At 36.1% G+C, this 15,827-nt stretch overlaps 1 protein-coding gene across 5 annotated transcripts; it reads left to right on the top strand.

Annotated features, from left to right (window-relative positions):
• Positions 1 to 836: 836 nt before the first annotated feature.
• On the top strand, positions 837 to 15,599 carry matr3l1.1 (matrin 3-like 1.1). Of its 5 annotated transcripts, none has more exons than XM_077021849.1 (27): positions 937 to 1,027; positions 4,718 to 5,607; positions 6,253 to 6,314; positions 6,689 to 6,727; positions 6,807 to 6,853; positions 6,936 to 6,991; positions 7,441 to 7,502; positions 7,687 to 7,725; positions 8,438 to 8,484; positions 8,919 to 9,025; positions 9,300 to 9,361; positions 9,728 to 9,766; positions 9,876 to 9,916; positions 10,000 to 10,085; positions 10,171 to 10,281; positions 11,231 to 11,356; positions 11,490 to 11,606; positions 11,854 to 11,978; positions 12,115 to 12,835; positions 12,921 to 13,005; positions 13,137 to 13,174; positions 13,393 to 13,518; positions 13,672 to 13,805; positions 14,109 to 14,166; positions 14,598 to 14,715; positions 15,057 to 15,178; positions 15,290 to 15,599. In XM_077021849.1, the coding sequence occupies exons 2-27, from the start codon at positions 4,846 to 4,848 to the stop codon at positions 15,317 to 15,319; spliced, it is 3,360 nt and encodes a 1,119-aa protein (XP_076877964.1). In that variant the 5' UTR covers positions 937 to 1,027; positions 4,718 to 4,845; the 3' UTR covers positions 15,320 to 15,599. The 5 variants fall into 5 exon arrangements, with proteins under 5 accessions (XP_076877968.1, XP_076877964.1, XP_076877966.1 ...); XM_077021850.1 differs by lacking the exon at positions 937 to 1,027 and adding an exon at positions 1,036 to 1,615; XM_077021853.1 differs by lacking the exon at positions 4,718 to 5,607 and having other exon boundaries at positions 837 to 1,027.
• The last annotated feature ends 228 nt before the right edge of the window (positions 15,600 to 15,827 follow it).

Below are 15,827 nucleotides of genomic sequence, written 5' to 3'. Positions count from 1 at the left end.
GCCCTCTAGTGTGTAAATTTTATAACTGCTACAGTGTCCAGTCCAAAATCAATATTTAATATTTATATAATACATTCAAGTTACATGAATTCATAGCATATTAATTCATAGCAGACATTTAAAAATACTTATTTAAAATAAACATAAGGCAACCATCAGTTTTCCCCATAAAATATTCTAACATATGTGTATATACAATAAAGAACAATAACACTTGCAAATCAAGTAGTTTGACCACGTTCCACGTTCTATGAAAGTCATGTCCAGTGAGAATGCAGAAAAATGTTTATCATAAAAGCAGACTTTGTTCATCATTCAGTTATACAGAGGAAAACCGACTATGTACAATGTCTGAAAATAAAAGTAACAATAAATATTATAATAAAATGAATACAGTGATAATAATATTATGCGCATAAACACCCGTTAAACACCCGTTAAATGCGCATAAACACCCGTTATTATATCTGATAAGCCTAAAATCAAAACATTTAGATTTATGAAGAGCACATCAGTAGAATAAACAGTTTTAAAGAATTGTGTCTAGTATAGTAACATACTAGGCACTAGATCTATCTATTGGAATCATGCTTTGACTGAACACTTATTTGTCTGAATTTCATTAAACTTTGGAATGCATGGGAAGTTTCTTGGTATCCTGCACAAATTAATTTAGAGTACCTATTTGTGGCTACTTATTTCTTTCATTTAGATTTGTTATTAAATAGTGATGTGCCTTATGTTGACTGGTTATGGTGGATACAGCATTCCCAAATATGTTTTATATTTTACAGATATTGAAAGAAAAAATTGTACAGAGTTTGAAGCGCATCAGTCTTGTGGTGCAAGGTAATATATTACGTGGTGCACATTTTGGTGTATTATGGTAAAAAGGTGTATTATGAAGTGACCGTTTCACATGGAGACTTTTAGTTTGTCATTTGTTTCCCCAGCGGCCGGAAATCTCGTTAGCCAACTAGTAGCTATTTACGTATCGAGTTTTGTATCTAGGTTTATTTATTCAAAGGTAAGTTTGCTTTTCTCGAGCTAGCTATATGATTAACCTTTTCATCGACCACAAATTGAGTTTTAGTTGACAAACGTGAATGTAAGATTTATTTGACGGCTCTAAATCTGCCAGCACTATACAGCATTGTTGACTGGGCCAGCTAACTGTTTAACGTGTCTAACTTTTTAACACTTTTAGAGACGCCACACGCAAGCGTGGAAAACAAACAAACAAACAAAAAACACATGAAAACGTTGCACACACGTTGTCATTCAGCAGTACAATATAACTAGCGTTATATTACGTCTGGCGAGTTACATTTGATGGCTAGCTAGCGTTAGCTTATCTAAACTATGGTGTCCATGGTGTATGCTGCTCAGCCTTTGGGTATCTATATATGTATATTTTGTTGTTTTGAGTCTGTACGTTAGCTATGTTATCTAGCCGTGTGTCCAAAATCACGTAGACACTTGATGTTTTGGACAAACAATTCCCAGAAAATGAGCACCAGACCACTTTATTTCCTGGACCAACATTTACTTCACTGCGACTTGGTTGTCACAGCGCATTTCTGGCATCTTGACGTTCTTAAGCCCTGATTTTTAGGTATGCAATGGTGCAGCTGTCAATCATTTGCTGTATCTGCATCTTATTGTTTTAGAATGCTATTAAAATAAAGGACACTGAAATATTTGAATTTTGCATTGAAAATGTGTGAAATCTAACCTTTCAATTAGGTACAAGCAAACATTCTTGCAACAAAATGGGGCGTATTTTATTGAAACTGATATTATTTTCATTCTCTAAGGTCTATATTAACTAAATATATTAGTTACTTTGATCTAGGACCTTGGCTATGCCTGCCTCAAGATCTATGTTGACGCTTTTCAAAAACGCTTCAAAATTCAGGATATTCTGGCCTTGTTTTCATTGTAGCTTCCCAGAGATTGATACAATAGCATTGAAATTGGCACCAAATGATAGGTAATAACATTTTATTTTATATGGTATTAAACACAGACACAATGTACATTTTAACTATAATGCAAAAACATACATATTTTTGAAGCTTGGAAAGGATGACATCGTATGTTAACATGACTATCTCAAAAATGTTACTCTATTGTATACATATATCACAATGATCACATATTACATTGAGAAATAGGTTTGAACCAATTAAGTTTTATATCTTCATTTAAGATTGTGAACTGCTGAGATCATGGCATCTGGAAGACAACTACATAGTGGGAAAGTGGTTAGCAATACAAGTAAACTAGATGAACCAATAGAGAAGAGAAGAAAGGTGGAGAAAACTCCTGCCACAAGGTGTTCCAGTGATGTGTATCTCATTGGGCAGCCCAGCTCCAGCATCAGTGGCTGTCAACTTCCTACTAATCACCAGGTGTTCAAGTATTTCCTGCATTTGAGAAATAATAATCCCAACAGTGACAATATGTCTCTAGCCCATGACACAGTGGATGTTGTTTTGCCATTCTGGAGTATGGCAAGGATTAAAACACTGACTAGACCAAATGCAGATCCTCCATGAAAAGTACAGGACAATTGTCAAAAACAAGGGAAGAGACAACAGAGCAGAGGAAGAGAAACGAACTGACTTTCTGAAGGACTTGGACAAGTTATTTGATATTGGATCAAAAGATGCTATGGAGAAGATAAGAACCAACAGGCTGCTCACAAAGGAGGCCAAGGAAGAGGACATAAATTTCTACTTGGACCAACAGACCACTCGACTGGCACACGTCAGGTCATGACAGGGTGTTTGAGAAGAAGTCTAGAGAGAAAAGCTTCCAAGAAGAAAGAGAAGAGAGATAGCTACAGGAAAGGCAAGCCAGTTTTTACTATCAACCAGAGGTGGGACCAAGTCAGTGTTTTGCAAGTCTCAAGTAAGTCCAAGTCTTTATACCTCAAGTCCCGAGTCAAGTCTCAAGCAAAGACACTCAAGTCAAGTCAAGTCTCGAGTCAAGACAGGCAATAGTCAAGTCAAGTCCCAAGTCTGAAACTTGGAATTTCAAGTCCTTTCGAGTCTTTTTTTTTTTTTTTTTACCAATGTTGCAGGTATATATTTTTTTGTATTGACAATATATTGTCAATATATTTATTTTCTCGACGTAGATGTCTTCAAATACACAATCCATGCTGAGATAGAACTGGATATTATGATGGTGACAGAGAGAGGCTCTCTTCCCCGAGTTCAGATACAGAACCCAGGGTTGCCAACTCTCACGCATTGAGCGTGAGACACACGCATTTGACCGTCTTCACACGCTCTCACGCCACACATCCGATTTCTCACGCCGGAAAAATTCTAGTTTATTTACCTCTGATCCACATCTATGATTCAATGAGTTACTAGTTCGCTCTGGCACCAACCACTGGCGATCGATCGATCGCGATATAATACTTAATTTGTGTCCATTTTACACCCCGCCCGGTAAAAATTTACGTTCGCCAACCCCCCATTTGATTGGTTGTGCTGCAGCTCATGCACACACACGTACAGAGTGTGGAAAAGCAGAGGACTGGTCTGCGTCAGAAGGACGGAAATGAAATTAATGGGGCGCACTTTATAAATATTAATATGCGTTTTAAAATTTAGATTTGGGGTAAAAAAAATCAAGTCTTTGCAAGTAAACAGGTTCAAGTCCAATTCAAGTCCCAAGTTATTGGTGTAAAAGTCCAAGTCAAGTCTAAGTCTCTGAATATTTTTTCAAGTCAAGTCAAAAGTCTTAATATTAATGACTCGAGTCTGACTCGAGTCCAAGTCATGTGACTCGAGTCCCCACCTCTGCTATCAACAATGCTGCTACAGTTCTCACAGACCTGGTAGGGCCAGAGTCTCACTTTCTGTTTGGTGCTGTTGGGGTGGAATGTGACTGGCTCACTACTCCTGCTGACACCTGGGAATACAACGAATGTTACAGGAATGCACAGAAGTTTGTGAGGTTAGGTAAAGTGACCAATGATGTGGCTGAGAGAGGTGTGAAAATGATGAGTGACTTTGCAACTTGGATAACAACTGACCCAGTGCAGAGAAGCTGCTTGCTACAAGTTGTGGAGTACCACAGGAGAAAATTTTACAATTTCATGAAAGCCACATTGAATAAGTGATAATTAGTGACATCCTATGAGACAGTTTCTTACACAATATATGTCAATATTTGTATCATATGATAAAATATGTATGCTTTTGCATTAAATATAGTAAAATTTTACATGGTGTCTTTTATACCACATAAAAGAAAATTTTATTACCTATCATTTGGTACCAATTTCAGTGCTATAGCATCAATCTCTGGGAAGCTTCAACGAAAGCAAGGCCATAATGTCTTGAATTTTGAAGCATTTTTGAAAAACGTCAACAATAAAAAAAAATACCTGGCTCTTGAGGCAGGCATAGCCAAGGTCCAAGAAACTAATATATTTAGTTAATTTTGACCTTGGAGAATGGGAATAATATCAGTTTCAATAAGTTTAATCAAAAAGTTATTTTTTGAACAGGTCTTTACTAGTACATTATTATTATACCTTATTATTAAGGCATCAACATCTGAATTATTGTGTTCTACTGTTACTTGAAGGCAAGTCCTTCTTCATGAATTTCTTACTTGGGCCGTTAGAAGAAGGACCATGAGTACGTGCATTCAAACATTTGGGTTTCTCCTTATCTCCAACCTTTATTGACAGGTGGAGGACAATGTGCAACTAATGTCAGTGGTCTTCAGCATCTTTCTTTAAATCTACAATTCATTTGTTTCATTTCACACATGAACTGTTTAGTCATCTAAAAATTTTTAGAACTTGGCCACTCCAATATGTCTCGCAACTACTCCTACAGAAGCCCACCAGATGATTATAGATTACATCAAGACATGTACTCAGATTCTGAGTCTGATATTTATGGACCAAGGACTAGGTCAGTACCTCAGGAGGTGATGCGCTCTGCAGCATCTTCCAGCAGAGCTCTGGATTCACCTGTCCGCATGCCTGGGAAGGCAGCGTCCTTTCTCCACAGTTGTGGACTGGAACAAAGTGACCTTGCCCTGCATGAAAAACGTCCTGAACATCTCATGACGGGGGAGATGCATCCAAAACTGCTTTTTCAGATCAAAGAACGGAAAGGATCCAGCATTCCTTCATCTAGGTCCAGCACAACTTCGCCTCACGGGACTGTTGAGTATCCATTTAACAGGCCTGAACGTCCAACTTACTCCCTCCCTCCAGAGCACGGTCACAGCTGGCAAGACCGCTGGGGGAACCATAGACGAGCTGGCTCTTCAACAACCACAACTACTGGCAGTAAAACTATTGTGGACTATGGCCACACTCGTATAGGGAAGCCACATTCTAAACAAGGGTACAACTCGGCTGCAACAAAAGCTTCTTCAACTGTTTCACAATCTTATCGTGATCACAGCAGAGCATCCAGACGAAATCTTGAGCATTTGCCTCCTGTGACATTAGACACATTTCCTAAGGTACCTACGAAGACAGAGGCATCAGACTTCCTTGGCAGAGTGCCCCCAGTATTTCCTTACTCATGCATTCTGTGTGACATTACAGTCCTTTCAGAAAAGGTAAGTAGTGCCTTCAGATTTCATTCAGCATACACAACTGTAAAGATGTTTATTAATGTCATCTTCCAAAAATCAGGTAAGTGTAATGGATGTGTGTAAAATATGCATCACAATGTGTGATGGAATCAGAGGAAGTTCTTCCCAACATTCAGGGTTGTCTTGGGTTAAATAACTGCAGTGTAGACCTGAACCTGCTCATTTTTTCCCTGTTTGTTTTGTTTTTTTCTTTTAAAGCATATGAAGGATATTATATAGGCTATTGTAAATCTTCTGAATGTGGAGTTCTGAAACACTGATTAGAATCCTCATGAAAGCTACTTGAATGGCTCCTATATTTGATTGGGCTATGATCTAAATCACAATAAAGATATTTATTTTACTACTATACACAACATTTTACAGTGCCACATATTTGATTAGGTAAAATATTAGATAAACCCTCATATTTAGTAACTGATTATGCCTCATTTCTGCTTATCACAATATTTGGCAGGATTTTTGCTCATTCCCATTTTAAGGGGCTTGACGTCAGGATTCTGACTTGATTGTTTCACAAAATGCTTTCAGTTTAGGCCACTTGACTTTTCGTGTTTTATGGATCATTGTAACTGTGTTCGTTATAACTCACTCTCTGTACTTTTGCAGGACTGGTCTGTGCACATCAGAGGTGCTCAGCATGCTAACAGCCAGCTTGAAGTTGTGGAAAAGTAAGTAATCTAAAAACAGCCTATTTCTTGAATGTATTAGAATTTCTTCTCCCAGTTGGTTTGTCTTTTGTCCTGTTATTAAGCTGCTGTAAAACTGATCATTAGTGGTGAGCGTACAAGGTGGCATCTGTCACCAGTGTTGGAGCAGAGTGTGGTGGAAGCCATGCCATTTTACCAGCCCTAAGTCCGCTGTTTGTAGAATGCCACCATACAAATGATGCCAATCTGAATTATTATTTGTTTAAGCTGTTGTTATACATTATTAGTCTCTTCTACCTGACACAGATTTGCCATTTTGTTTAGGTTTAGGAATTTCTATGATTATTATTTGTAGTAGTAACTTCTTTTTATAATTGATTTTGTTTTTTGTCTAGATACCCACAGTGGGATCAGCAATTTGAATCTGCTAGAAGGTAACTAACTAAATAGTAATTTTAAGAATTATTGAATTGTTTGACTCTTTCCCCTGTTAATGCATTGTGATTTCATTAGGAATGAATGCCAGGTGACACCACTGTCCAAATACACTGAAAAAAGAGGTAAACATTTTAACATCTTCCTGAGCACAGTGAAGGTGTAATGCATCTAAAATCTAATTCTGATTGTGCTCTATATCTGTAGACCCAAAAAGAGAAGAAACAATGGCCAGAAAAAAGACTATACCTGAGAAAGATACAGTAAGTTTTATATTGAAATGTATACATCACTCTTTTGCAGCAATTGGAAAGTTGTCTGCCAGGATGGGGAGCACATTATACTCCTTATTCTTAAACATTATCAATGTTTTATGTAAGGTAATTCTCATACAGAAAACACGTATTTCATAACTGTAAACATACAAATTAACAAACTGTAACATAGCTGTAAAAAATAATGCCTTCATCATATTGCAATCTGTGATAGGAATTCATTACACCGCCACTGATGGATTAAATAAATACAAGCTAGGCTTAAATCATTCTGCAAGATTTGTATTGATTCTTGTGTAGATTGTATAGATTCATTTTTCAAGGTTCATGTGTCGTATAGACCACAACTATTCTGCTGAATGTAAGCACACCGTGATAAATTGCAGAAATATCAATGGTTTCAAATGTTTCTCACGTTATTCTCTCTATTTTTGTAGAATCGGTTAAGGCATATTAAGGGTTCTCATCATGCTAACAGTCAGCATGAACTCAGAGCACAGTAAGTCAGTTTGAACAATATGATCACTTGCATTGATTTGTCAGGTGATATTTACTTGTTGTGCATTTTACAGCTTGAACATTTTTCTGCACTGACAAGATTAAGTAGATTTGTGATCAGCCAAAATGTATACCAATGGGGATTAAATCTTTTAATTTTAATAATAATGTTTTGCTTTAATTAGGCACCCTAAATTGGATCACCATATAGAACCATCTAGAAGGTAAATCAAGCTTGGATCAAAAATTGTGAATGTAGTTCAGTAGTTTGATTCTGTACATTGTTTTCCTTTACTTGCACATGATAATTCGATCATAATCATAATCTGTTGTCTGTTTATTCAACTGGTCAGGAAAACGGCATACTCAGATTTCTTAGATTGGATTATGGTCTATAAATCAGATTAAGAAATCCAATAAAGAGAGATACATTTTTGCTCAGTAATCCCATAATAATCTCAGTGCAAGAATGCCCTTTGATTTCTTTGGGATTTCTCAGTCTGTGCATATATGCAAATATAAATGAAAAGAGTGTTGAACCGTCCAGAATTACTGGTAAATTCGACACTTTTGGGGAGACTGAAACTCAGTACATGCTTGAGGAAATGAATTTGAATTGTGCACTATTAGTAAACATTGGTAGCCATAAAAAGAAAGATTAATATTTTCTGGTAAAGTGGGTTCATGATAAAACGGTAACAGGATTTTTGAAGTTCATGCCACATCTTTTGAGATATTTGAGAGTCTTTGAAAGAATAATAATCTGATTATTGCCAGACTTCTGCAAGCCCAAAGTTTTTCCATTATTTGAATATCCAGGTGCATATAAAAGTATTGATGTGATTACTGACATACCTCACTCTGCAGTTATTGGATTAATAAGTGCATGAAAATACATTCATTGTTGTACATGTTCATCTTTTATAATTTTCTAAGGAGTGAGTGCCAGGTGATACCACAGCCCAAAGCCACAGGGACAAGAGGTAAGAGTCTGCATGCATTCCTGAACTTGAAACAAACCTTATACCTTTCTACTATTATGTAGCCAAGTTTGACACAAAGGCAGAACTTAACTAATGAAAATGCACTTGTTCAAAATCTACTTGTGCTTATGCACAGGGACGTTTACAGACAATAGAGACAATAACTGATGGTCACAAACAAAACAGTCAACAAACTAGACAGAATGATGAGAGATTTATGTAGTCAGATCTGGGGCAGTAGCACAGGTGTACACACAGGGCAGGGGTGTACAAAAAAACACAAGACTATGCAAACAGAACAAACACAAAAACCACAGAGCTCTTCTAACTAAGGTCAATAATAAAGTGTGTTAGGTAAGCACACAAGTTGTAAATGTTAAAGGTTTGTATGTTGGAATTTCATCTTTTCTTCTCTTATTTGAATGGTTTTGAAGGTTTTAAAACGCCTACTAGGAAGGAGGCATCAGACTTCCATGGCAGTATTCCCAGAGTATTTCCCTATGCGTGTGGTCTCTGCAACATTACTGTGCTTTCAGGAAATGTAAGATTACTGTTCACCAAACACAAGTGTAAATGTATGTATATTACTGCTGACATTCTCAAAGATGCAAATTCTTCTGGTACAATTTGTTACAATCTGTGACACATTAATCAAAATATAAGCAAATAATCGATTTCTTAGCATTAGTAGGAATAGCAACCTTTCGATCTTAAGCTGAATAATTCTGCCTAGTGTATCGCCTGCAAGTGTTTTTCTTCTTCTTCAGGTGAATATGGTCATTCTACAGAATGAACTGATTTCTCTCTATTTCTAGGACTGGTCTTTGCACATTAAAGGTGCTCCGCATGCTAACAGCCAGCTCAAACTTCTGGAAAAGTAAGCTGTCTTCAGCAGCCCAATTATTGAAGGCTCAGGTTACAACTTCATTGTAATGTTGTTATATTCTACCTTGGCCATGAAATACATTTGATATTATTTCGGTGTGGTTTTCTTCACCTTTTTATTTTTTATTTTATTTACGATCAGCCGTTATGTATCATGATGCTGCTGAAAAATTGTAGACTTGAGGTAAACATAGAATGTTGGGTTTGTTGTCCTTGTACTGTTCTCATATACAACTTGTAATTATTTTAATTAATAGAGAACTTGTAATTACACTCATTGTAAATCCAATATATTGCTCTTGTTATAAAATCTGATTTCTTGGTGGTTAGACAGCATTTACTCTACTTAAATCTGCAGGTATCCAGATTGGGATCAGCATATTGAATCTGCAAAACGGTAAATAACATTTGCATTAAGAATTGACCAATAATAATATGTTATAATGAGAAACAAACACAGTTCTGTAGTTGGATTTTTCATATCTTAAACTTCTGTATTACATTAGGAGTGAATGCCAGGAGATATCCACATCCTCTGAAAAAACAGGTAAAAGTGTTCCTCTTTCTAAGCTTGCTACTTAAAATTTCAGGTCACAAAATGTCTGTCCTTTTCTTGTGATTCTTCTGTAGCTCTGTTAAAAGGTGGAGCCAAAAAGGAGAATACTTCCAACACAAAAAATATGCCTAACATAAAGACAGAACCTGTAAAAGCTGAAGTAGGTTCTGTGTTGTCATTTCTGCATTTCCTCTGTACTTATTTTTAAGAGATGGACAGTAATTTGAGTTTGTGTTACAATACAGGGAAAAGTGGTTTGTGTTGAGTTTGAGGTCAATTCAGTAAAAGAAGAATATCTGAAAAAATTGCTTGGACAGTTTGGAGCGATTGTAAAAGTCATCATGTTCCCTACACTGGTATGAGCCAATGAACTATCTTCATATTTACATATTTATATATTACCTCTGGCAACTAATTATGGAATCAACACTACTGGAGAATGTTCTTTTAATTGGTAATTTTGAATGTAATAAAACATTTATTCACAGAGACATGCCACAACACTTTTATGTAAAACACCAACCTTCTGGTATTCAGAAACAATAAAAAATAAAATAGATAAGTGTTGTAGTCAGTCACAACTGCTTTTAAAAACTTTTTTTTAAGAGTAAACAGGGAGAAAATGGAATCACTCTATTCTGAGAGTACTCACACCTTGGTGAGCTATTGCACAAAGTGGATTTACTTGAAAGGGCAGAAAAGACATGTCAAGTCAAAGACATGGCCTATAGGTCCGGATCTTGATCCAGTTGAACATCTCAGGTGGAAATTGAAGAGAAGGTTGGTATGGCTCCAACCTGCCAAGCTGATCTGACAACAGCAGTAAGAGATGGATGGAGCTGCATTGTTGAAAATACTGTTTGTCATTAGTTAAGTCCATGCCTCAAAGAATTCCATCTGTTATAAAAGCCAGAGGTGGTGCATTGTTTTTTATAATAATATTTTCCTCAGAATGGAGTGATTCCAGATGTTTTCTCTGTTTACTCTAAATGAATATATAAAGCACTTGTGACTGCAATTATCTTTTTCTTCATTATTGTTTATTAACGCCAGAAGGTTGCTATTTTACATACTAGTCTTGTGGCGTGCCCTTGTGGTAAAAATGTTTTTTAATAGAATGAAACCAATGAAACAAATATCTTTTATATATATATAAAAGGCATTTTTACAAACATTGTAATGGGTTGTCACTTAACCTCATATGTGAGTCAAGGAAGGTGGGCGAATACTTTTGGCAATATAGTGTATCTATATAATGAATACAAGCAGATACATTATAGATAGAATTGATTAATTGTTTTTTAGGCTTTTGTGGAAATGGAATCAAAAGACCAGTCAAAGGATATAGTGAAATACTTTAACAACAATCCATTAGAGCTTGAAGGAAAGCGGGTTGAATTCTCAGTGTCTGCAGCTTTCACTTTTCTTCAGGTAAAAATGCTTTATCATTTAAGGATTAGTAATGTTACATTTTATGAAAAATTTATTCACTAAATCTGTGTTGAAAATGTTGGTGAGATGTTAGTCCTTGATCAGTCTGAGAGAGATTGTCTGTTTTCATCAGAGTTCTCGAGTTGTGAGCTTCTCCCCACTACCTGCTGGAGATGGCATCAGTTCAGAGTTGAAGGGCATTGCTAAACGTTTTGGATCTATAAAAAACTCCTTGTTCCTGCCAAGCCGGGTACCAAATCATCAATCGATACCAATTACCAATCTTGTGAAAAACCTGTGGTTGCTGATTCAAATTAGAATTTTGTTCTTAATTTATTAAACAATAAAATCAATCTAATAATCTTTTTCACTAAGGCTTGCGCATCATTAATTATCCAAATATTTGTTTAAAATAATTGTTTCTCTGTATATCAAGTTATGTTGTCCTTTTAATTTCTGCCAGTTGCCAAGTGCATTATAGTGCATTTCTTTTGCAGGGTTATATAGAAATGAGTAATACCCAAGATGCACACAGATTGGTTCAACAGTATTCAGCCAATCCACTCAAATTAAAAAGAAAAATCATCCAAGTATCTTTCTCCTCTGAATATGAAAATCTAAAGTAAGCACATAATCTATGTTCTTCTGTGTCCTACATAGAGTTTACACTATCCATATTTTATACATGTTATGTTCCATTTCATAGGAAGCAGTGTTAATGAATTTACTTTGCATTTTCTTTTCTGCATATGGTCCAGAGACCAACAATTTGATGATGGAACACCAAGATGTTACCCCAGGAGGAGACCAGGTTCAGAAAGACACGGTTCTCAGACGGACTCTCCTAGCCCCAAGAGAAGATACTCTGCAGAGAGGTCCCATTCTTCTAGAACTTGCAGCTCAGCGGAGGAAGATGATGATGATCAGTCCATGGAGAGATCTAGGACTTCTTCAAGGAGGTCATCAGTTTGCTTACACTCTACCGCTAAGGATTGCGTTGCAGAGCTGACTGAGTATACTGAAGTGAAGATGAGTGCCAGCTATGATGAAGCTGCAACCATGGATTCAGACAGTGACCTTGAGGGAGTCATGGTCATAGCCGATGATGAAGAAGAACTACAACATGACACTGATTTTGATGGTGAGCCCAGAACGGAGAACGGTCCAGAGGACAACCAGAAGGTGGACCAAGAGCAAAACACATGTAAAGAAGCTTCTCAGCAGGAAGATCAGGCATCTAGTACCACATTAGTCATGGCTGAGCAGAGCACATCTGCTGGTGTAGAGGAAGTTAAAAACTCAGGCAGAAAACATCAAGCAAATTTATCATCAGACACTGTAGCTGTTTCAAATATTCATTCAAAGCTGCAGGTGAAATATTTAGAAGGTGCAAGAAAGGATCCAATGAAGACATCAAATGGTCTTAAGAAGGTGCAAATCCATAAAGAGCAAAAAGGCCAAGACGTGAAAATAGAGGAGGTACTTGTACTAAAACTTTTTACTCAGACTGCAATGATTCTTTCATGTTATTAATTTGTCTTGCTTTATGGTTTGCCCCTTGTAGGAGAACTCTTGTGACATACGAGAGACTGTTGAAAACCTCATTATATTAGATGAACTTGTGGAGGAAATATCTTCTGATAATCAAGGTATTCCTTTCACAAATATCAGATGAATGCTTAATTTGTTCCCTTATATTTTATCATTATATTTGATAATCTTTAAGTAAAAATAATTACTAATAATAATTATTAATAAGCAATTTTTTATATTATTTCAGAATCGGATGAACTAAAGCCCTCAACTCAGGAAACTGAGGTCAGTCTTCTTCTATACTAGGGTTTCTCAAGGTCACACTGAAGAGTGAGAAAGTCAAACAAAATAGATTGAGAACCAGTTGTCTCAGCGTGGGGTTCCATGTATTAAGAATGTGCTTCAAAATAGGATTTCCTCTGAGGGAGAAACTGAAAGAAAATCTAAAATTCAACAGTTGGCTAAAAATATTTAAAAATGTTTTCTCTCAATTATTTCAACAGCCTTTTGGTAAAGTCCTAGACATCAGAAACCTTCCTGCTAAGAAGTACACAGAACTGGACTTTGTGAATATCGCAAAGAGATATGGGGAAGTAAAGCACTATTTGTTGTTTCAAAGTTGTAAAAAGGTAAATAAAAGTACATTTTTTTATTTTGCTTCACACTATCTTACCAATCATAAGAATTTATTTTGGCTATAAATATGTATTGCTTGCACATGCTTATTGCTTTTGTCTGTTTGCATGATTGAAAATTGGTTGTTAATTTATCTTGTTTTTTAGGGTTTAATAGAGATGGCGAACGCCTCTGATGCTGAAAGACTTGCAGCTGATTCCAAAAATCAAGACATTGCATTACGTGGCAACATCTTAAAGATTAAAGTATCTGAGAAATATGTCAGTTTACCAACAACAGGGTAATGATTTTATGTGCACTCACTCATGAAGCACTCACTCATGAAGAAACATGAAGCAAGAGTTTTTTGGCATAGGCAAACACTTGGAGAAGTGGACTAACCACATGGTTGGGGCTATCCATATGAAGTAATAACCACATGATGTGCTACTTAGAACTGGTCAATAATACAATGGATAAAAAACATGGGGGAAAATGAATGTACACTACATCAATTATACCTAAACATGGAAATATTTAGTCAAATCCAAGCTGATGCAAGCTCCAGACGTTAACTATTCATTATGCTGTTGTCATTCATTAGGCTTTCTGCATATTCTGATTCTGATGAAGAGCAAGAATGTAAGGAAGCAAGGTCAAAGGTCAGTAGCTGTAGGCTTTATCAAACACATGAAAGTTAGTGAAAAAAATTGCTTATAATACACTTTTCAAATTTGTGTATTTGACCATTTTTCAAATACACTGATTTGACAGAAAGTAATATGTCATCATACCTGATAATTTTTTATTGTGATGGGTGAAAATATATAAATATTTCCAGCAGTGGGCAAATATCATGATGTATGATTTTGTTAGAGCATGCATGGGTTTTCTTATTTTTCATGCCTAGCAGTATAAAGTAATTAAAAGAATATTTTTACTGTTCCCAGTACTACCCGAGAATGAAGTAGAAGTATTAATTTAGTGCCGACAAATTAAGAACAAAATGTCAATCAGTATTTTTACATTTAGATTGAATAAAAATGAACCAATTGTTTCAATAAGTAATATTTATGTATTGTACATGATTCAGGCATCCAGCAATAATCGCAGGAAGACTTCAAATTGTAAGTCAATTTGTACCTCAGATACTGCAGATGAGCTAATGGCCGAACTTTCAAATGAACCCCAAAATCCAAGAGAACCAGTAGGTATGAGCTATCCCTCTACACTACCACTACTACTACTACTACTACTACTTCCCTGTTACCAGCTGTTTTATAAAACATAGCTGAGGTAGTCTAGTTGACGTTGCTGTAACATTGCGCAACCTGGACTGTTACTGTACAGATTTATTTATTTAAAGGGACGGAGCATGTCCACTCTGTAGTGGGCTACTGTTAATATAATGATTTATTTTATTTAAGGGGACGGAGCATGTACACTCTGTAGTGGGCTACTGTTAATATAATGATTTATTTTATTTAAAGGGACTGAGCATGTCCACTCTGTAGTGGGCTACTGTTAATATACTGATTTCTTTTATTTAAAGGGACGGAGCATGTCCACTCTGTAGTGGGCTACTGTTGCAGCTTGTGCAGTGTGATCTATGTTAGTGAAGCAGAGGCAAAAAATGAGCATTGCAGGAGCGCGTCACATTACGCCAAACTGAAGGTAAATATCCAGGGTCTATTACCACTTCATATCTATCTCCATAGTATTTTGGTGTTTGTTACAACTCTCTCCCCCCACTGTTCCTACTTATTCATTACTGGTCTTTTCTAGGAGCACATGGAGAAATGTGGCTCAGTTTGAGGACTGCCGTACAGAGTGGAAATCAGGATTTATGTATAAAAACAGTTTACGCATCAGAACTGTACAGTGTAATTTTCTCTTGGTAGCATGACTTTATACAACTGAAGTAGAATGTTAACATGTGCTTTGCCCTGACTAGTGCAAAAATGTCATGTACTTTCCCACATTACTTAAAGCTAATTAACAAGTCTTTTCTACTCATCATCATGTACAGTACTCTCCTGTAAATCCGTTGTTGAGCATTCATTGTTTCCTTTTAAATAAAACAGCTGAAACAAACTGAAGCGCTATTACTCAGATTGTGTAACAAACTAATATATATATATATATATATATATATATACACACACACACAATTACATGCTGTCCTATTACATGTGCATAATGAAGATGCATTTTTTATATTCTGACAAGTGGTTAAAAAGTGACACATGTTTTTATTCTCACTGATTTATTTTCCTGTTTAGATAGTAAAAATGTCTAAACCTTTTACATTTACATAAAACGT

Source organism: Brachyhypopomus gauderio, chromosome 11 (genome assembly GCF_052324685.1).
Source record: "Brachyhypopomus gauderio isolate BG-103 chromosome 11, BGAUD_0.2, whole genome shotgun sequence".
In the NCBI taxonomy this organism is placed as follows: Eukaryota; Metazoa; Chordata; class Actinopteri; order Gymnotiformes; family Hypopomidae; genus Brachyhypopomus; species Brachyhypopomus gauderio.
The sequence above is the reverse complement of the archived record's forward strand: the minus strand, read 5'-3'. Positions and strand labels throughout refer to the sequence as shown.